A 21,432-nucleotide genomic window follows, 5' to 3' on the forward strand; every position below is an offset into this window, starting at 1 on the left:
GCCCACAAGGACAGGTGGCAAGGACGAAAGAAAAAATCAGACAAATGCAAAGAACACCAAATGGAAATTCTAGAAACCGAAACCGCAGCAGCAAACTAGTCATGGAATTATTCCTTGGAGGATGGGAGGGGGATGGCGTGTGGAGGGTCTTCAGCAGGGAGGCTCGGCCCACCTGAGGCTGCTCTGGGACAAGACACTGGCCTCGGAGTGGCTGCACGTAGGGTGTGAACACTAGCCCCTGTGCAGTACGAGGTGGAGACCACCTGCATGTTGGCCACGTGGGGACCGGTGGCATCTGCACGGAGGAGTGTCATGCAGTGGCTGAAGAAGTTGACAGGGACCCATGTGGACAAACAGGGGGAGAGCCAAGGGGTTACACGGCCAGGGGAAGAAATGAGGGGCAGAACATGCAGCCTTTGTTTCTGACAAAGGAAAGACCAGTTTCTATTCTTGGAGTATCTCTGAGAGGAAACAAAGAAACAGGTGGAGACGCCCCTCTGGGCAGATGGGGGCGCTCAGGAGTGGAAGTCATTCTCAGTGTTAACATTACCTATCGTGTAGAAACTTTTCACCTGGAACACCTGTGTGTGCACACACCACCTAAAGGCCAGGCTGGTCGAGCTCCGAGCTGTGCTTTCACAACCTCGGCTCTGGGCATTCCTGGGGGCCACTGGCTGCCCAGTGGGGCGGGGGACCCAGCTAGCTGTCACCTAGGGCCCTGTGTCCTGGACAGACCAAAGCCCTGCCCGGCCGCCCTGGGTCCCGGTCCACTTACATGGCACTGGCCGTGTAGCTGGCGTCCCCGCCCTCCACATACTGCACCTGGCTGGAGTACACGTGTGGCACCGGGACCTGCTGGAGCTGCTGCACCTGGGCAGGAGGAAGGCACATGGGGTCAGGGGTCAGCCCAGTCACCTCTGGGAAGGTGTACATCTGGGTTCTCTAATCAGCACACCCAGAGGCTCGGGGGCTACAGCCTTGGCCAGGGCTGGGAATCAGGAAGAGCGGTATCAGGCGGAGACGCCAAGATTCTCTGCTTCTGCTGGGGACAGCAAGGGAGGGGCCTGTGGATGGGCAACAGAGGGCATCCCAGGCAGGGTCCTACATGGGACTGAGGTGGGCCCTTGGGGCTGAACCAAGCATCGGGACAAGGTGTGGTGAAAGCCGGAGCTTGGGACCCACTGCACAGGCTGCCTCAGGAGCGGGCCTGGAAGGGGCACAGGTGCACGGGGCGGAGCCTGGGGCCGGTTTGCGTGATAGTAGCCGCTCTGACTGGAGAGCGCCTTAGGGGCGGGGCTTCGGCGTCCCACCTCCACCCCAACCCTGGTCGCAGGGATGGAACCTAGGCCCTGGGACCCGCTCTGGCGGGTCAGAGGCGGGCCCTCAGACCGACCTGCAGGACGCAGGTGGGGTCTACGGGGCTTGAGGGGCCTGGCGGGCAGCCGGGCTGGGTGCCCCCGCCCCCCGCTGCCCCCCGCCCGAGCGTCCGCCACCTACTTTGAGGGCCGTGGCGGCCGTGCTGAACACTAGCACCTGGGGGATTCTCTGGATCCTGACCCTCTGGTCGGGGCTGGCTCGGGCCGAGAGCCCGGGCAGGGGCTCCAGGACCACTTTCTGCTGCGGCAGGAGCAGGTGCGGGGGCAGCACGCCCACCAGCTCCACCCACTGCTCGACGCCCGGCTCGTAATGGGGCAGCGGCGGCTCGGGGCTGCCTAGCTGCGGGGCCTCGCCGCTGCACACCGGTGGGAGCAGCGGCGGCTCCGGGGCCAGCGCGCCCCGCCCGAGCCCTGGCGTGGGCGGCCGGGGTGGCGGCTGTGGCTGCGGCGTGGGCCGGGGCTCTCGCTGCTCTGCCTTCCTAGCGGGAAACTGACTGTCTGAGCTCTGGAGGACAAACAGAGATACTGGGGGGTCACTGGGGACGGCCGCGGGCCGGGCTCCAGGCCTCGCTGCCCACAGGCTGCTGTGCGCGCACAGGCGGGGACCCAGGCGGAGATCCCGCCCAGGGCCTCGGGGAGGGCAGGGAGGAACCGACCCAGGCCAGGCCAGAAAGAAGTGGCATCAAATCCAGATCTCTCAGCAAAACCTGGGCCCCGAGCGCTCAGGGGCCGGGAAAGGGGAGGATTCAGGACGGGACCCGCAGCCCACAGGCAGAGGTGAGGCCTGGAGCGGGACTTGGGGCCGGGAGGCTCCAACCATCTCTGCCGAGGCCCCCAGGGGCGCCCTTCCCCGCCCCTCACGGGGACCGGCCCTCTCTGCCCCTGGGGCACACGGGGAGACACACCTCTTGAGCCACATGGACTGGCTGAAGCCCCTGCACGGTCAACTGCTGCACAGGGCCGGCCTTCGGCGCCTGCGGGGCGGCCTGCACCACGGACCTCTGGAAAAGGAAGGGAAGCGGAAGGTAACCACGCCGCGATGGCGCCACCCAGCTCTGCACACGTGAACCTTCCCGCCTCACAGCAGCCACCTGAGGAAAAACGCCAGCGTTCTCCAGCCAAGGAAAAGCAACTTTTTGTTGCTAGGCCCAGCATCAAGGGCGTTCCAGGCTCACCAGGCCCCGACTCTGGGCATCCAATTACAGGCCCCAGAAGCAAGGCCCAGCAAGGCGAGGGTGCCAGGAAGTGGCACGGCCTCCCGTGGAACCTGGGACTGACTGGGGCAGGGTCTCTACTCTTCTCCTCTCCTGCAGGCTCCTTCAGGAGCACAAAGACCTCGCAGGTGACAGCAAGGTTTATCTTTGGTGCCGACGCACCAGACACCAGCTGTCCTTACGATGGCACAGTGGCTGATGGGGGCTGGGCCTTGAACCCGGGTCTGGAGGTTTACAGGGGCTCTGGCACTGGGCAGGAAAAAAATCTGTGAATCCTCTGGATGGGCTTTCTGCTTTTCTCTGGAGCTTATGGCTTCCATCTGTTTTTTTTTTTTGTTTGTTTGTTTTTGTTTTTTTTTCTGGTTTTGTTTTGCTTTGGTTTTATGAGACAGGGTCTCCCTATGTGGCCCAGACTGGCCTAGAACTCCTGAGCTCAAATGATCCTCCTGCCTCAGCCTCCCAAGCATCATATACAGGTAGAAACCACTGTGCTCGGCTTCATCTGGTTTATGAGGGGCCAGGAACCCCTCCAAGTTGAGCAATCACAGCCAGATGGCAGATGGCCCTTGTGGCTGTGGCTGGCAGCTGGGAGCCCAGTCTGCCCCTGGAAGGCCGGGCATGGGTCTGGGTACTAGGGCCTGGCTGAGGCCTGGGGAATGCGCCAGGACTCAGCCTCAGGACTTCCTCCGGGCAAACGGGCCACACGCTCACACAGGCCAAAGTGAACTGTTCAAGCTGCCGTGCCCGAGGCGCCTTCCACAGGTCTGCATTCCACCCTCGGGACCCCCACCCCCAATACTGCATCTGGAGAGGTGGCGCTGCTTGTCAGAGGCTCAGGTTGCAGGGCTGAACGGCCAGAGGCACAGCCATGGGTGGCTGCAGAAGCCAACTGGCTGGGACTCCTTGCCCTGGCTGCTGCCTGCTTTGGCCAGGCACCTCTTGGGTGACGGAGACACTCTGCTGGACACCATGAACCTGCAGCTGCTGGGGCACTGTGCCCGTGGGGGCCCCAGCTGTCTTGCTGGCGGAGCTATTGGCTTGCACCGGCGACCGCTGCAAGGGAAAGAGACGGGAGTGATGTCAGTAAGCTCAAGGCATCTCTGGGGAACCGGGCCCTCACACCCTCTCAGCAGGGCGCTCTGAGAGGGCAGCAGGGGATGGTGTCAAGTCCCAACCACTGAGGCTGGGAACAGGCTGTACTAAATGCGTCCAAATGCTTGCATCCCGCGTCGGCCCTGGTCACCCCCAGGAAAGGGTTTGGATCAGAGGTGCTGGTGAGGGACCCATCCTCCCTAGTGAGGAAGGCTGGGACACTAGCCTTGGCTCAGGAGCCACCTGCTGCCTCCATAATCAGAGGAGCTGCAGCCCTGAGATGAGAAAGAGTAGGCTGCGGAAGTGTGGGCTGAGCCACGGGGACAACCCAGAGGACAGCACCTCTGAGGCTCTCTTGGGTCACAGTCGTGACGGCAGCATCTACAGATAATGTGCTGGCTCCCACCAGGTGCTGCTCGGAGGCTGTGTATTCACCAGAATCCCACAGCATCCCTGCCTCCCAGCTGAGGCAGAGAGGGAAAGGACATGCCCAGGGCCAACAGATGGGGGGCTACAAAGCCCGTCTCTGTATTGGGCCATGCTGTGCCATGCTTCGGCTGTAACTCCCACAGCAGCTGATGGCCAGTGGATTGCTCTTCCCCCACCACCTGCAGTACTGGGGACTGAACCCAGAGACTCTAACACTGAGCTACACCCCCCGCGCTTTCCATTTTTTATTTCAAGACAGGGCCCCGCTAAGTTGCTGAGGTTGGCCTTGAACTTGTGATCCTCCTGTCAATCTCCCCAGCCACTGGAATTACAGGTGTGCACCACCATGTCTGGCTGCTCATCTCTTTCACACGCAGACAAGCTTGGGCTGGGAAGGCTCCAAGCCCTGCTGAGAGGCCCGGCAGCGTCACGGCTGAGACAGGCACGGGCCCTGAGCTGGAGGCTGACGCCTATGCTCCAGGCCTCCTGCCTGCCTCCAGCACCCACGCCAATGTTTGTGGGTCCCCACAATCCCGTGTGGTTTCAAGTTCTCAGGAAGGGGCTCCACCCACCCTGCAGATAGAAAAGGAGGCTACTTTTGTGTCCTCTGATGCCATTCCCTGAGCTGCACCTGCAAAGGTCACCTCAACCCAGGGAGGATGGCACCCCCTCCTCCCACAGTAAGAGCCCACGGCAGCTCGGCTCAGCCGCAGGGCCAGTGCAGAAGTGGGGAGGACAGGAGCGCTCCAGAGGAAGGAGCAGCCCCCGGCAGGGAACCCCGAGTGTCCTGAAGAAGGAAGACAGGACAAGGGGCAGTGTCCTAAGGGGTGACCACCTACCTCCGGGGGCGAGTGCACCTGCTGGGTACCGTGGACTGTCAGCGAGACCTGGCCACCCTTGCTGCCTGGTGCTGTGCTCTGCACCACCAGACGCTGCGTGGGGAGGGCCTACAGCCAGGGAAAGAGGACCCATCACTCACCACAGCCCGAGTGGCTTTACAGAGCACCTGTGAGGTGGCACATGATGACGTACGTGCTCTGTGCCCGTCAGCTCAGGGAACCACCCAACAGCCCTAGCGTAGCAGTTACTGTCCCACTTCAAGGGGGTGACAGTGAGGTTCAGGAAGGCGCAAGTGCTCATCTGAGGTGGTGGATCAGGAAGCAGCAGGGTTGGAGTCTGGCCCCGGGGAGCCCCGCTGCACGGGCCATGCCAAGTGTGTTGTGCTGCTCAGTGGTGGAGCGCTTGCCCTGCACGTGTGGGGCCTTGGATCCCATCCCAGCACCACCCCACACAAATACGCGACAGTACTCTGTTCCATTCTGAGTTGATCAACTGGAGATGGGGGTGAGCCCTCGTCTACCAAACGCGCCTTCTGGAGGACCAACACCCTCCCGCTGCTGGCCTGGGGCTTCCTGCTCTAGGATGCTGCGGCTGCCTGCTGGCCCGCCACCCCTCGCCAACCTCACTTCTCCATTAAGACGACTCAGGCAGCTGCTCCCTGAGGGTCCCTCACAAAGGGTCTCACACTGTGGACGCTGCCACTGGGGCCAGGAGGTGGGGAGTCTCAGAACAGGGCCCGTCCCTCCACACCGGTGAGGACTGATCCGAGCAGGCCGCAGGGTTGGTCTTCCACCCCGGGGAGGCTTACCTGCTGGGGCACCTGGATACTGGTGAGCTGGAGGGGTGACACGTGGCCCGACTTGGCCTGCACACTGGTCTGGACCAGCAGCCGCTGCAGGGGCAGAGCACAAGGAGCTAAGCAGGCTGGCTTCCCGGGGAGGCCGGCCTGGGCGGCTGGAGAGCGGTGGACATGCACATCTTGATAAGAGCAGGTGAGCAGATGGCCCGGGAGGGAAGGCGCACCCCAGAGATCCCGACCTACACGGCCCCCACCAGGCCTGTCCCCCGTCCTACCTGCTGGCTGCCCTGCACCTGCTGAACCACCTGAGTGGGGACGCCGGTCTGGCTGGCCGTGGAGCCCGGGCTGGCCTCTGACACCGTCTCGCTGGCCCGCATGGCGCCCTCTGTGGAGGGGCACCCCGTGAGCCTACGTCGGCTGGAGGGCACCACACAGGCTGGAGCCAGCCCTGCAAGGCCGGCTTCCCCAGGAGTCCCTGACGGTGCCCACGGGCGGGGACTGCACGGGACCCAGGGAGCAGCCCCCTCAACCCTCCTTATCCAGACAGGGTGACGGAGGAGCCCGATGCCATGGAAGTGGCAGGTAGGACCTGCACACAGGGCACGCACTGACCACCCTCCACCTGGCAGTTCCATAAGGACCACGGTGCTAGACCCAGCAAGACTCCCAGCTTCCAGGAAGAGGGCTGCGTCGCGCGGCAGCCACTGCCAGGTGCTCCTCCCAGCCTCCCTGACCTCAAGGGACCGGAGGGGGCAGCAAGGGGCTCGGAGCTGGACAGAGGGTACTCACGCTGACAGGCAGCTAAGAAGAGGCAATCATAGAACATGGTGCCCGCCTGCCCACTCCCCTGCCCCCTGTCTGTCCAGGGGTGCCCGCTGGGCCCTACTCCCTCCTGGCCTGCCTCTGTAGGAACAGCAGGCAGCTTTATACCCACAACCTTGGAGAGCTAATCCCCCGAGGGACGAGGACCAGGGACGCAGACTCCTGCATGCCCTCTTGGATACGGTCCCCTCCCTGTGGGTGCCTGAGAAGGGCCTTCATGGGGCGGGGGCAGCGTCTGGGGCAGGAGGGAGGCTGGTACCCAGCGATGCTATCGGGCAGGAACGGGTCAGATTTCATGCACATCTTGCTGGGTGATTAGCAGGGGCTGTAGGGGGCAGGGAGGAACGGTGTCCCTGAGAGGCCCTGGCCAGGAGACCCTTACCTGTCCTGCCCTGCCTGTGTGGCCTGGCCTGCCCCAGCAGCTCCAGAGGCTGAGGGCAGATGAGGACGGAGGTATGCCGGCCTCACTCCACTGTGATGCCAGGAGTCAAGGCCCCAGCCCCACCTTCCTGGGGGGCGTGCCTGCCGAGTTCAGAGGTCACCCATCCCCCAACAAGACGGGGCCTCAGCCTCAGACTCGCATATGCTTCTGCTCTACACCGCACCACACAGGCTCTCCGGGCAGCTGGAGCCCAAAAGTGCTCTCCCTACCTGTCTCCATAAAGCAACAGAAACGGGGAGGGAGGTGGCTTGCTCAAGGTCACCCAGCTGGGAACTGGCAGGCCAGGACAGGCCTCCCTTTGTGCCCACAGGAACCTCACACCATATGCAGAACCTAAAGTCACTGGTTCTGCCTGGGCGAGGCACCGAGGGTGGTGGTGTGCAGACTAGGACACAGGGACACCTCAAGGTTCAGAGCACCCCAGGGTGGGGCTGGTGGGGCTCATGCTCCAAAGTGGGGAGCTGGTCCTCAGCTGTGGGGGAACAAAAGAGAATGTCCAGGCCAGAGCAGGAGGGCTGTCACATGCAGATTCAAGGACCACAAGGCCAGGGCCAAGGCAGAGAACACGAGTGTGTCTGTTGGGGGCGAGGGCTGCCAGATGTTGGGAGAAGCCTCCCTGTGGCCACGCAGTGTGACTGGCATTTGGACAATCCCAGCCCTGCTTGGACAGCTGCCTGTGTGGCCAAGTCCAGGGGCATGGATTACTATTTGGCTGGAATCTTCCCTTGCATCTGCTTTAGGCTTCCCTGAGCTGAGCAGAAGGCCTTTACCAAGCGGCCATCCGAGGGAAACCCGAGACAGCCCTGAGTCACGTGAAGGGCCTGGCACACCTGGATGTCCATGCGGCACAGTGCGGGCAGTAAAGAGGGTGGCTGGACCCAGGGACGGATCCTGGAGTGGGACTGTGTCTGGGACCTGCTGAGATCACTGGGCATCTGCCCCAGGAAGCAGTCCTTTTATATCCTGAGTCTGGGGTGGCCCATAGTGCTGGGACCCTCCCGCACCCGCTGCTGGCCTGGCAAGTAGGCACAATGGGACGTGCCATGAAATATGGAGGGTGAGTCTGGGCCTCAGACGTGGGGCTTCCTGTGTGCAGTGCCTGTCCGCCTGTGGCCAGGGCTCGGCCTCCACCTCTGTCTCACCCTTGCTGTGTTTTGGGGAGGGGAAGCTGAGAGGGGAAGTGGGTTGGGGGCACACTGGGCCTGTGATCTCCACTCTGAGGCCCCTGCTGTCTCGAGCCAGGAAGCGGCAGTCCACTTCCTGTCTCTGAGTCTGATGAGGGGCTGCCCTTCCTCCGGGCCCACGCCTCCCCTCTGGGCCTCCTCCACCTTACCCGCCTGCACTGAGCAAGCGGGCGGCGCGGGGAACACCACAGAGGTTCAGGGGCTTGCTTCTCAGCCAGGCAGGCTGGACCCCTGGGGCCCACTTCCCCATCCCTCCCGTCCTTCTGCTCCCGGGGATGACTTCACACCGGGGCTCGGGTAGTGGGCAGCTGACTCTGCTCTCATCTCAGCTTCCCTCTGTCCCCTGCTCCGGACACACTCTTTCCGGGACACAAGGAATGCCAGTGTGAGAGAAGCAGGGGAGAGGGGCTGCCCCACCACTTCAGGCAGGCCTGGGGGCTCCCAGAGCCCACAGCATCCCCCTTGAGCCTCGGGACTGGGTCTGGCTTGTTTGATTCTGGCACTGGGGATTGAACCCAGGGGTGCTTGACCACTGAGCCACCTTCCCAGGACTTTTAATTTTTTGAGACAGGGTCTTGCTAAAGCTGCTGAGGGTCTCACTAAGTTGCAGAGGCTGGCCTTGAACTTTTGATCCTTCCGCCTCAGTCTCCCAAGTAGCAGGGGTTGCAGGTGTGCACAGCCACACCTGCCTCAGGTTTTAGGTGGAAGTCTGGTGGCAACTGAGGACGGGGATCGTGGACCCGTATTGTTCCAGCCCAGGGAAACCTGAGCTTCCTCCCCTCACCCCCCGAGTCACCTCAGCTGGGCTGGCCAGGCCGAGCTGGACAAGCTGCTGCTGGCGCAGCTCTTGCTTGTGGCTAGCCGACATCCAGGTCTGGGTCCAGGACCTCCCCACCTGCCCGCTGTGACCTCCCGAGCAGTGCTGACTGCTCCCAGCTCTGGAGCAGCCCCAGGCGGATGTCAGCTTCCCCTCCTGCCCAGGGGCTGGCTCATGTGGCCCAGGCCACTCTGAGATGGGATGCTAAGCTAGGAGGTCAGAGGCTCGCCCCTGCTGGGGACTGGGGAGTGGCTGAGGGCAGGGTGGCAGCCAACTCCTCTTCCTCGGGACACAGGGAGGAGGCATGGCCCGGCGACCTTGCTGGGCCAGGCTCACTGCTGTGAAGGAGATTCCCGAGCACTGCCCCACCACCGAGCGAGCCCGGGAGGGCCGCTTTCTGCAGTGCCCATGGGTGTGCAGTGCCCCAGAGCATGTCACCCAGGTGGCAGGGGTGGAGGCCACCTCCCCCAGCCTCACAGCCAGTGAACGTCTCACCTGGGTCTGTCTGACTGGAAGACCACATAGTGACCTTGACCTTGAAGTACGGGGGCCTCCCTGGGAGATTGCCAAGACACTAAGGCCAAGAGCAAGGACTTGCAGTGTTCTGGGGGAGGCGAGGCCAGGACATGGATGTCCTGGGCCCGAGGCCACTGCTTCCTCCGGACTTCCACTGTGGAGATCCCAACTGTCACGAAAGACCCTCAGCTGGGAGGACCCAGCCAGCCAGACACCCGAGGGCTGAGCTGCTCTGGGCCACCCAAGGACGGGGAAGGCTGTGAGGGCTATGCTAGGTGTCCTCGGCTCACCAAGACTTAGGGACGAGACCTGCCCCCGGGATAACGGGAATGGTCCACGTCACCGTTCCCCTCACTTGGAATGGCAGTGAGTGGCAAGAGGAGTGAGGGGAAACGAGAAGGGTCAGGGGCTTCATCGCAGCGACCCCCAGGCCAGGGTTCGGGCTGAGTGTGCAGGTGGAGGCATTGCCGGCCAGGGCCAGGGGCAGACTGGGCCTGGTCTGCAGGGCTGCGGAAAGGCCAGCGGGGCTGGAACAGGCGTGCCAGGGGACAGGTGGCAACATGCGGGGCTGGGTTGGCTTCTACTAGCAAGGGCACGGTCACGTGGCACTTTTAAAGTCCTTTGGTGGGGAAGATTTGGAGGACAAGGGGTCAGCTCTCCAAGGGCTGAGAAATCCCACGATTATGGTTTCTCAAAAGAGCACCCTAGCCAGGAGCAGTGGCGCACGCCTGTAATCCCAGGGGTTTGGAAGGCTGAGGCAGGAGGATCATGAATTTAAGGCCAGCCTCAGCAACTTAGCGAGACCCTAGGCAACTCAGTGAGAGCCTGTCTCTAAATAAAACACAAAACAGGACTGGGGACGTGGCTCAGTGGCTAAGTGCCCCTGAGTTTGATCTCTGGTACAAAAAAATAAAATAAATTAAAAGGCGCCCTGGGGACTTCCAGGTCCTTTTTCAGTCCAGAAAGGATGGGGCAGTTGTGACTCAGGGTCTCACAGAGACCCCTCACCCATGGAGCACATTTAGAAACTGCCGATTCAGCCTGTGGCTGGGGCCTCCCACCGTCCCCACTGCTGCTGTGAGGTAGGCAAGACGGACACCAAGCCCTCAACTGCCAGATGAGCAGAACCTGCCAACGTTCCTGGGAGCAACGACCCGGGATGGGGCAGCGGGCAGCGGCCCATGCCGGACGACAGCCTGAAACTGAGCTCGGGATGAGGATGGAAGAAAAATGGAAGCAACACCCAGAAAAAGCTGAAGACAAAACCCACCCGCAGCTGGAGGCCCCAGTGCTGGCTGGAGTGCTGGCTGGGGCCTCCTCCCGGGTTCGGCCTGGGGAGGTCGGGGAAGGAACCAGGGAGGGCGGGCAGAGCTATGGACAGCATGACCCAAGGCCCTGCTCCTCTCCTCCAAGTCCACAGGGTGGGACGGGGGACAGGGGCTCTCGGTCACACTCGGCCACTCGGCCACACTGGCTAGACCAACAGCCCCGCTCAGCCCCTGGAGCCTCTCCTTAGGGAGGGGAGGTGACACAAGGACCCGCTCTGGGCCAGTTCCCCAGTGAGCACGCTGCAGAAGCCACGATGACCCCTTTGCAGGTGAGGCGACGGAGGCAGAGAGGCCGGGGGCTGGCGAGCGCTGGCTTCCCACTGGAGTCCTGGGGTCCCCTCCTCCAGCAGCTGACTCAGGATGGGAGGTGGCGGACTCTGGGATCAGCGCTCTCCTGCCCGACAGCCCCTCTCCCCAGGGCTGGGTGTACCTGGCCTCCACGCTCAGGAGGCGAGGCCCGGACTCCTCCCAGGACTCCCTGGTCCAGGCGCAGGACCAAACTTACCGGAGACAGTGACCACGATGTACTGCTGAGACGCAGGGGACGGGGTGGGCGCGCCAGTTTGCTGCGAGGGCGTTGGGGCGGCGGGGAGCTCCGTCACGTACTGCTTCTGGCTGCCCGGTGGCTGCGCCTGGGGCTGGGGGCTCTGCAGCTCGGTGACATACTGGGGCTGGGGGGCGGCCGAGGCAGTGGGTGTCTGGGGGGGCTGGGGCGCTGCCGGGGGTGGTGGTGGCTGGGGCTGGGGCGGGGCCTGGGGTGGCTGGGATGCTTGTGGGGCTGCCTGGAGCTCGGTAACGTACGCCGGTGTTGCCATGCCAACAGTGGGAAAATGAGAATAAATAAGGCTTTTTTTTTTCTCTTCCTTGGGAAGAAAGAAGGAGGGGAAGAGAGGAAAAAAAAAAAAAGGAGGAGGAAAAACAAGAATTAATCCGCAGCAGGGACAGCTCCTGGCTCCCTAGAGATGCAGCGAGTTCGTCACTAACTTAATTAAATCCTGAGGCTGGCGGCCAGACAGAAGGGACCCTCGACTGCAGGGGCGCTGGGAGGACAGGCAGACCCCGTCCCGAGTTCCTCCACGCACCCTGGCCCACATCCTGCTTTCCAGCTCCGGGCACCTGCTGGACCCCACATGTCCACGTCAGGTCAGGCTCCCTAACCAGGAAGAGCCGAGGCCGTCTGGTGGCTCTGTGCACTGGCTCAGACGCCACACTGCAGCTCTCACAGGGCAGGACCAGCAAGTCCCAGTGGCTGCCCCCATCCTTCCTTCTTTCCCTTGTTCTGGGCATCTTTTAGGGGCTCCTGCTAGCTGGACACTGCTGGGAGCTTCCCTTACGTCGTTTCATTTTTAACATTGCAACAACCATGTCTGGGTTTAGGTTCAGTCTGCTAGATGAGTTGCTGAAGTTCAGAGAGGGTAAGGCACTTGCCCTGGGCCACACAGCAGGAGTGACAGGGCTGGGTTTGAAGCAGAATATTCTGAGTGCTAAGCTGGTAAGTCAGGGAGACTTACCATGCTGTCTCTGGGCCAGCAGGTGCCAATCCTATGTACCCGCCATTTGGGACTGGGATTCTCAGCTGAGTCTTATTCCCAGTTTGGTGTCAGACATGGGAAAATGTTCAAGTCCAAAATGTGCCCCCTGAGCTGCTTGTGGCCACAGAGGCCTTAGGGCCCTCTGCCCAGGGGCAGTTATGGATCTTTGAGCTCAAGCTGGGTGCAAGTGCCCTTCTGAGGCTGGGGGCGACCAGGAGGCGCAGGCAGAGCAGCCACTGCGGACCTCAAAAGCGGGCAGGATTGGCCGGGCACCAGAGGCAGCTTTTCTGGCTGCTAAAGGTCATGGGCCCTCTTCTGGGTGCTGGGCCAGGCCTGCCTCTCTCCTGCTCAGCCCCACCTCAGTAGGGAAGGGCAGAAGGCTCAGGGGTCCCATCTCCAGCCCCTGAGTGTTTGAGGGACAGCGAAACAAATGGTCAACAGGAGAGGCTGGGCCTGGCACCTTCGAGGCCCGGCCTGGAGACATTCAAGCCTGAGCACTCTGCTCGCAGCTCAGTGTCTGAAAGCACACGGCTCGTCTGCAGGGACCTCTAGCACCTAGTGCCATGCGGCATCCATAGGCAGCCCACCAGCTGCAGGGTGACCAGAGTGGGATGTCCTAGGGGACAGAGCAAGCAAAACAAGAGCCACTGCGTACCGCCCGGCAGCCCTGGGCGGGGACGGGTCATGCCCACTGTGCAAAAGAGAGGCTGGGTAGACTGCTGGGGGCCTCCCGGTGGAGTTGCCGGGGAGCTGAAGCAGGTCTCTGATCCCAGAAGGCGCCCGAGCTGCCAGCCAGGTGCGGCGTCTTCCTGTTTCTCCCACAGACACCTAAGCACCAGCCTCAGAGCCCACGCCACCTGCCGAGGCCCAGTCAGAGCAGAAGCACGGGGAGCCGCCCGAGCGCCCACAGGAGGCAAGTGGGCAGCGGAGACCCTGTTCTGCCTGCAGCCCGTCCTCCCTGTCCCGGGACCTCGGTGCTGCACTTCTGATGCCAAACTCAGCAAGTGTCCAGTAAGGCAGGGAGAACGGAGCCCTGCACCCGGCGGGACGAGCGATGGACCGCGGCCACTTCCTGGCTGTGCGGCCTGGGGGAAAGGCCTCTGCTTCCCCACCTACGAAATGGGACAGCATCAGGCCTAACCATGCAGGGCAACTGGCAAGTCCGGTCGGGGCGTGTGGGCAACGGCTGGCCAAGGGTCTGGCACATCAGACAGGCCGTGAGGCCCGGGGGATGCAGCTCAGTGGTCAAGCGCTTACCTAGCACGTGCCAGGCCCTGGGTTCCACCAGGAGGGAGGGAAGGAAGGAGGGAGGGAGGGAAAGTGCCTGGGAAATGGCCCCTGGTGTTTCATGGTGGTTTTGCTGCTGGGATGGAACCAGGGCCGCGTGCGCACTAGGCGAGCGCCTACCACCGAGTGAAGTCTCGGCCCATTTTCCTTTCTCATTTAATTTCGAGACAGGCTGGCCCTGAACTTGCAGTCCTCCTGCCCAGCTTCCAGAAGAGCTGGGGTTACAGGTGAGCTCCACGGCCCAGCCCGGCCCTTTCACAGGCGAGGAAAGACAAGATGCCTCCGGCCCACCTCCCCTCCTGTGGCCAGAGCTCTGCGCTGCTGAGGAGAAACCGGGGCTTCTGCTTGCCACTTGGGGAGTGGCTCAGCAGAGGACAGAGGACCCGCAGGCCACTCTGGCAGAGCCCTGGAGACAGCTTCTCTGCTGGCCTGGTCATTCTTGGACGAGGGCAGAGATGGGTGGAACGGCCCCCATTCAGACAGTGGGAGCTATCTTGGGCTTTCCTGCCCAGTGGGGCAGAGGGCAGCCAGCCCTGGCTCCCCTGCCAGGGCCCTGGGCAGCAGGAAAATCTGCCTGCAGAGGAGAGGCCGCCGCCTGCCACACACGGTGAGCTGAGGGCGGGCAGGGGCTGGAGGAAGGTACTTTTCCCGGTGTTACAGGCTGCCTCCTGGGGCTCCTCGCACCAGGGGGCCCAAATCTGGCCCAGCCCAGGCACGGGGGTCCCAGGAGCCCATCAGCCCGTCTGCCTGCTGTCACACCCACTCGACGTGAGCCCTGGCGCTGTTTCAACTCAGACGTTCACTAACATTCTTCTGGAGCCCAGTGTGCCCATCTGTCACCTGGGGATGATGGGACTGCCTGAGTCACAGTGCCGCAGCAAGGATCCAATGAGATCGGTTCGCCCCCCAGGGAGCACAAATAAGCGACAGGTGCTATTACGATTATTACGAGCTCAACAAATATTCAGGCCTGTGGGGACAGATGTAGGAGGAGGCAGAAACAACCCTCAAGCTCTTGGAAGGAGGCACAGGGTAAGCCAACTTTACCATTATCAGTATCCCCTGGGGACCTGGTTACAATGCAGATTCCTGGGCCCCATCACCCAGTCTGAGAAGGCTCTGGAATCTGTCTTAGCTGGCCACCCAGATGCTTCTAGGGCAAGTGGTCCTGGGGTCACTCTTACACGCTGGTCTAGGCTTCCCCAGCCCTGGGAAAGCTGGCATGCTCCCACAAGGAAAGGGCTTTAAAAGCTCCACACCTGCTGGTGCCTTTTCCTCCTAAGGACACAAAACCTGCAGGCCTCCTCCCTGGAGAGGCACTGATGAGGGCTGAGAGCCTGCGTCCCTACAGAGGGGGATGCATCATACACATCTACACATCATACACATCCACAGATCCATCATACACATCTACAGAGCATGTGGCATTCCCCATACATGTGAGCATCCTTATGACACGTGGCACATCAAACACGGGAACTGCTAAGCAACCTACCCCTTGGCAATGAATCTGCCAATAAAAGCATCAGTGGCTGCACCTTCCTTCAAATCTAACAGCCGATTTTTGGAGAATATCTGAACCAATTACTTTAGATCATGCAAACTTCTATAAAGGGCCAGACAGAAAATATTTTGACTTCTGGGGGCAGAGAGCATCTGTTGCAACTACTCAACTCTGCCACTGTGTGCAAAAGTCTCTGTAAACAATTGGTAAACAAATGAGCAGGCAGTGTGCCAATAGAACTTTATTTCTAGCCACTGAGATTTTAATTTCATACAATTTTTGTGTCGTAAAATATTCATGTCACAAAATATTCTTCTTTGGATCTTTCCCAGTCATTTAAAAATATAAAAATCAAATCCCAGCACCACAAAAAAAAAAAAAATAAAAAAATAAAAAATAAATAAATAACAATTTTTAAATGTAAAGATGACTCTTAGCTCACCAGCCATACAAAACCAGGCACCAGGTCCCAGTGTGCTGAGCCCTGTTACAGGTGCCAGACTCTAACCAAGTGGCATGTATCATGGTTACCTTTGTAGAGTGGCTTCAAGAATGAATCTGCAGGGGGTAGGACAATAAATGTAATGATGCATGCCTTCTTTATCCTCTATATCTAATTAGTTTACTGTCAATCATTTCCCCAAAACACATGCTAAGGTTAGGTATGTATCTCAACCCCATCAACACTGTGCCACCTGGAGTTGCTGTCACTTTTGACTGGACCCCTGAAATTCCTGTCCTTGCTTTTGCCTCTATAGTCTACAGAATCCCTTAAAAACACAATTCCTATTATGTCATACTTCTGCTCAAAAGCTGCCAAAGCTCCAAGTCATAGGGAATAAATAAAATTCAGAGTCCTTCCCATGGCCTATAGGGCCCTGAAAAATCTGGTCCCTCCTGTCCCTGTTTTTTCAATCCAGATGTGCCAGCCACACTGATTCTTGGTCCAAGAATATTCTGGACTCCTTCCTGCCTCAGGGCCTTTGCATCACCTCTTCTTTCTGACTAGCTTTCCCACACTCCCCTCTACCACTGGTTCTTTCTTATAATTTAGGTCTCAGCTCATATGTCACTTCCTCTGCTCTCAGCAACCCCTGGACTCTGCCAAGCACTCTCGAGCACACGCCCCATTTGCCTTTCTTCCTGGCACTCTGGTTCCTGTTTGTTTATTTTCTTACTCACAGCTCCTCTTTCCTCTGCAGTTGGAAAGGTGAGCTCCCCGAGGGTGGAGACCTTGCCTTGCCCATCCTCCTCCCAAGACCCTAGGGCACTGGTGGGCACACACTGAGGACTCGACTCTTGGAAAGTGTGTGGTGTGGAGGTCAGAATACAGGGCCTCATACATGCCAGCAAGTACCCAATCACTGAGCTGCACCACCAGCACCCAGGGGCTCAACTCTTACTGTCCCATGAGTACAGACACCCCAGCTAGGAACACAGTGCACACGGGAGAAACCTCTTTGCCCACCAGGACCTCGCTTTGTGCAGCTGCTGTCTGACAGCCAGCCCTGGCGGGGCTGTGGCCACCCCTGCCCCAAGCGGCAGGGCATATGATGGAAGAAGGGGCCACAGCACCTCCAGACACCCTCCCAGGCCCCTACCTGAGCCACGCTCCCACACCCCCTGCTCACTCAGCCTGGAATGCCCGAGACAGAGTCTGAGACCAGGCCCAGGCCCAGGGATAAGTTTCCCTCTGGCTACTCTTCCAAGGCCAGAGAAAGGCCACCGAAGAGCATGGGGAGTAACACTGTCCTGCCAGAAGTCAGAGTCCTCGTGTCCAGCTTCCTGGAGCCCTCATCACATAGCCGGCGAGCCAGTCAGCCTTCAAAGCCACTGTGCTCTCCCTCAATTCAACATGATAAAAATAAATACCAACGGTTAATTCTGAGGGCTGGGCAGGAAGTGACAATCATCATAATGACAGCAGAGCCCAACAGTCCGGGCGATCACTACGCACTCGATGCTCAACGTGCATCAGATTATGGGATCCAGAGCACAGTAATGTGAGGTTGAAATGATCACTGCCCCCAGCTCAGAGGAGAGGAAACTAAGGCCCAGAGAAGGTAAGCCAACTCACCAAGAGCACGCGGCGAGAAACGGATGGTTTCAAGGACAAGTAAACCAAGTCAAGCCCATTTGGCTAGGTCCTGAGTTAAACGACCTAGGCTCAGGCCCATCACCAATCAAAATCACTGGTATCGGTACCATCACTGTGCAAAGACGAGTTTCCTAGGAGGTGCTCACAATCTTTCTCGGCAACTTGGTATTTCTAGGGTCTTACTGAAAATTAATCTCTATCTCTCTTAACTTTCTTTCTCTCTTTCTTTTTTAAGGGAATTAAGCTTCTGGCCACCACAGAAGTGAACACTTATGGCTACACAACGTCTTAACTTTCAAAAAGCCTTGCCTCTCCTCTCCAAAGGGGGCCTAAGCCAGATAAAGCCCCTGAAGAAGTGAGACCCCTACCCACCCACCAGCAGAATCCCAAATACGTGGGGGAATGCCTGAAACGATTCTTTTCCTTGCAGTTTACTGACTGATTTAAAAGAAAAGGGCTGCAGTCTGCACACCAACCTCAAGTTCAAAAGCAAGACAGAGAATAAGCAAAACAGACTTGGCCTGGCTGGCTACTTAGAGAAAAAAAATCTTTCCCAAGTTGGCGGATCTTCTTGCCCCAAAAAGCAGTTGCAAAGATTCTCCTCTAACAAATGTGGACTGCTTCCCCTTCCCTCTGACCGCTGTGCCGGCTCCTGGCCACGTGGCTCTGGAGGCTGGTACCTCCTCATGACATGTGACCCTGTTGATACAAACTTGACACAAAAACATGTGTCTGGCCAAGAGAAGTGGCTTAAGGAATCTAAGAAACTTCCTCGGCCGCCATTTGCCTCCCCATATCCAGAAGGGAACACATTGATGGGTACGGCAGCTAGGAAAAGTCCCATCTCCAGGAAGGAGGTCCCCAGACCAGGGACCAGAACTAAGACAGCAGCTGAGAGAGAAGCAACAAAGTTTCAGTTCCTCTAAAGATGTGCCTCACAACCCCTCTTCCCTGCCATGGGCTTCGATTTCTGCAAACTAAATCCTCCAGACTGAAGCCAAATCTACTCCTGGCCCACAATTTCTCGGTGAAACTGTCACCTCCTCACTCCTGCCAGAGAGAAAAAGGCAGGTGGACGAGTGGAGGGCAGTGCTGAAATCAAGACCAGCCAACAGTTCATCTGTCCGACCATATTCAGAAACGGCAGACAGAGGTAAAGTTTCAAGGGTGAGCTGTAAAGAAATTCCTGGAAGGAACTGGAAGTCCCTGTGATGTAGAAAAGGGGAGAGAGTAGCGATTCTCCCCATTTCATAGGTTGTAAAACTGAGGCCTCAGATGGGGCAGGCACTTGTCCAAGTTCGGAATCCAGGGGATAACTACCGGGCTCGAAAGGGACGCGGCACAGGCTGCCTCACATAGCTTCTGAGATCAGGACAACCCGGGCGGTGGCTGCCCCACCCGGTTCCCGAGGGTGGGGGGCCGTCCAGCCCCGCCCACCCACCTTCGCCCCGCCTCATCCCTCTCTTGCTCCGATTGGCTCGACTTCTCTAGGCCCGCCCCTTCGCACCTCCCGACATATAAAAGCCCCCCGCCCGGGCCGGTCGACCTCCACTCGCCGCGGGCCTGCGAACGCCCGCCCCTCGCAGGGGACGGGCCGCGGGGCTGGGGGGCGGGTGGTGTCGCCCCAGCCGGGCCCAGGCCCCCTCCCCCACGGTCCCGACAGTCGCCGCCGCCATTTTGACCGCCTGCCCCTTCCCCCTGGACTGTGATAACAGCGACACCCGCCGCCCGGGCCCCACCGCCTGCCCTGGCCCGGCCAGCCACCCTGGGCTGTCCCGGTTACCTCGGCTTCTCCCCACTTCTGTCCGCGGAAAGGCTTCTCGGAGGTCTCAGAGGCGATGTTGGGAGGGGGACGGAACGTGCCAGGGTCCCCAGGCCGCGCTGGGGGGGTGGGGGTGGGGGTCGACCGGGCGGTTGTTGTTGTTGACTCGCGTTGCCGGGTTGCTTGGTCGCCACGACTACCGTGGCTATGGCGCCTCCGTTTCCCTCACCGGGGCAACTGTTGCTACCCACCCTACTTACGTCACGCGCAGGGGCCGGGCCCAGAGTGATTGGCGGTGCCGGGAGAAGTGATTGGACGGCACCAGGGCCTTCCGATAAGCTATTGGTCCCTAGCCACGCTATTCAACGCCCCCTCGACTTCCCGGCACTCTGATTTATCAGTATGAATGTCCCTCAAAGGAAAGTGAACCCTTAAAGGCAGCGGAGCCCGTCACTCCCGCAAGGAAGCAGCGGGCTAAGAATAAAGGGGTGGGATCTGTGAAGCCGGGATTGGTTTGAGGCTATAAAACCTGCCTTCTGGTTCGACTAGAGGGATGTCGATCTAGCCCAAAGGTTTGCCCGCGCTCTCTGGTTGGAAGTCGTGCGCGTGCGCGACACGCAAGGCCGATTGGGAGTTGTAGTCCTCTCACGAACCTCAAATGACTTACCAAATAAAAAAGCCTAGAAAGGAAAGATTTCCTTCGCACTTCTCCCTCTCACGGTGGGCCAGTTTCTGGCCTCTCGCACTGACGTCACGGGCGGAATGCAGTGACGCACGCGGCCCCTCTGTGACGTCAGCGGCGGAGGCTGGGCTCGGGGTTCGATGACATCACGGCGCTCTTTCCCCACTGTCCGCCGCCCTAAGAGGGTGGCGTGGAAGTGGACAGTGCAGGCGGGCTTCGAGCTCAGGTCCCAGACACCGAGCGACACGGTCCTCTGCAGCCTCCCCGCCCCACCGGGCCGGGAAAGGTCACGCTGGCCAGGCGACCGCGGCTATCTCCGCCGCTCAGGCGGCGCGGCCGCCCTGGGAAAGGTCTCCCGAAGGCGGGGGACTTAATTAGCTGATCCCGCCGCGGGCGATAAGCAAAGGTCAGCGGGCAGCCGCTCTCCGAGAAGCTCGGGTCGCCCGAAGGGCTCCACGCACGCAGCCGGGCCGCCGGGACGCGGCGCCTCAGGGCCCCCGGAGACCCGCGGGTGCAGCGGGAGGAGAGGCTGAGACCCGAGCCCGGGCGGGGGCGAGCGCCCACGCGCAGCCCCTCCGTCGGAGGGTGCACGATGTCCTAAGGCAGTCGTTTTTAAATATCAAAATTAATTGGGAAAATGATCCATGATGAGCAAAATATCAAAATGTTAAATAAAGGCAGGATCCTTCGGCGCTGGGATTAGGGATGAGGTGAGTCTCGCAAGCGCAGCATCAGATCTTGCTTTGACTTTTTTTTTTAGGTCACCGGCGCTGGGGATCGAACCCACACCCTCCCGTGTGCGAGGAGGCTCTCCACCACGGAGTTACATACCCCGAGCCCTTGCATTCACGATTTTTCTAAATGAGTCGATTATAGCTGCTCTTACCACAGGAGGGAAAAATGGGTACCTTCGTGAGATGATGAATATGTTAATTTGTTCCTGTATAGTAACCATTTTAGTATATTCTGTCTATGAATCTTAGGCCGTTTTTTTGGCTTGGTTTTCTTGCTGAGGAGGTGTTTTGTTTCTGTTTTGTTTGTTTTTGTGGAACTCTGGATTGAATCCAGGGTTGCTCTACCACCTAACTACAACCGCTTTTATCCGCTACATCCACTTTGTATTTCACTTTGAGACAGGGTTTCACTAAGTTACCCAGGCCCGCCTCGAACTTGCAATCCCCCTTCCTCAGCTTCCTGAGTAGGTGGGATTGATTAGTGGGTACCTGTGTATCTTATAACATCATGTTGGGTGTTAAACATACTCAATAAAATGTATGTAGGTATGTATGTATTTATTTTTGGGTACCAGGGATTGAACTCGGGCACTCCACCACTGAGCCACCTCCCCAGCCCCATTTTGTATTTTATTTAGAGACAGGGTCTCACTGAGTTGCTTAGCGCCTCAACATTGCTGAGGCTGGCTTTGAACCCGTGATCCTCCCGGTCTCAGCCTCCCAAGCTGCTGGGATTGCAGGCCTGCACCACCACGCCCTGCAAAATTTGTTTTTACAATATTTTAATTCTTTTTTTTTTTTGGGGGGGGGGGCTGGAGATTGAACCCAAGACTCACACTACCTTTCTACCACTGAACTACATTTCACTCCCAAGCCAAATGGTATTTTTTATCTATTTTGATCATCATAATTTTTAGTTTCGCATTTATTCGTGTTCTTTTAACATTAATTATTTTGATGACTCGGTTGTTTGG

At 59.3% G+C, this 21,432-nt stretch overlaps 1 protein-coding gene across 2 annotated transcripts in view; it reads right to left on the reverse strand.

Annotated features, from left to right (window-relative positions):
* The window catches only part of RFX1 (regulatory factor X1), a 29,091-nt gene extending 9,660 nt beyond the window's left edge, over nucleotides 1-19,431 (reverse strand). Inside the window, exons 1-8 of one of the 2 annotated variants that reach the window (XM_079116335.1) lie at nucleotides 19,064-19,431; nucleotides 11,365-11,722; nucleotides 6,026-6,135; nucleotides 5,760-5,843; nucleotides 4,951-5,058; nucleotides 3,527-3,643; nucleotides 2,282-2,377; nucleotides 776-870 (exon numbers count right to left, since the gene is read on the reverse strand). In XM_079116335.1, coding sequence (XP_078972461.1) covers nucleotides 776-870; nucleotides 2,282-2,377; nucleotides 3,527-3,643; nucleotides 4,951-5,058; nucleotides 5,760-5,843; nucleotides 6,026-6,135; nucleotides 11,365-11,674 — 920 coding nt within the window. In that variant the 5' untranslated portion in view covers nucleotides 11,675-11,722; nucleotides 19,064-19,431. The remainder of the gene's footprint in view (nucleotides 1-775; nucleotides 871-2,281; nucleotides 2,378-3,526; nucleotides 3,644-4,950; nucleotides 5,059-5,759; nucleotides 5,844-6,025; nucleotides 6,136-11,364; nucleotides 11,723-19,063) is intronic. The other variant, XM_079116336.1, reaches the window with a different exon arrangement.
* Nucleotides 19,432-21,432: the final 2,001 nt, after the last annotated feature.

This window comes from Sciurus vulgaris (genome assembly GCF_902686455.1).
Source record: "Sciurus vulgaris genome assembly, chromosome: 16".
Classification (NCBI taxonomy): domain Eukaryota; kingdom Metazoa; phylum Chordata; class Mammalia; order Rodentia; family Sciuridae; genus Sciurus; species Sciurus vulgaris.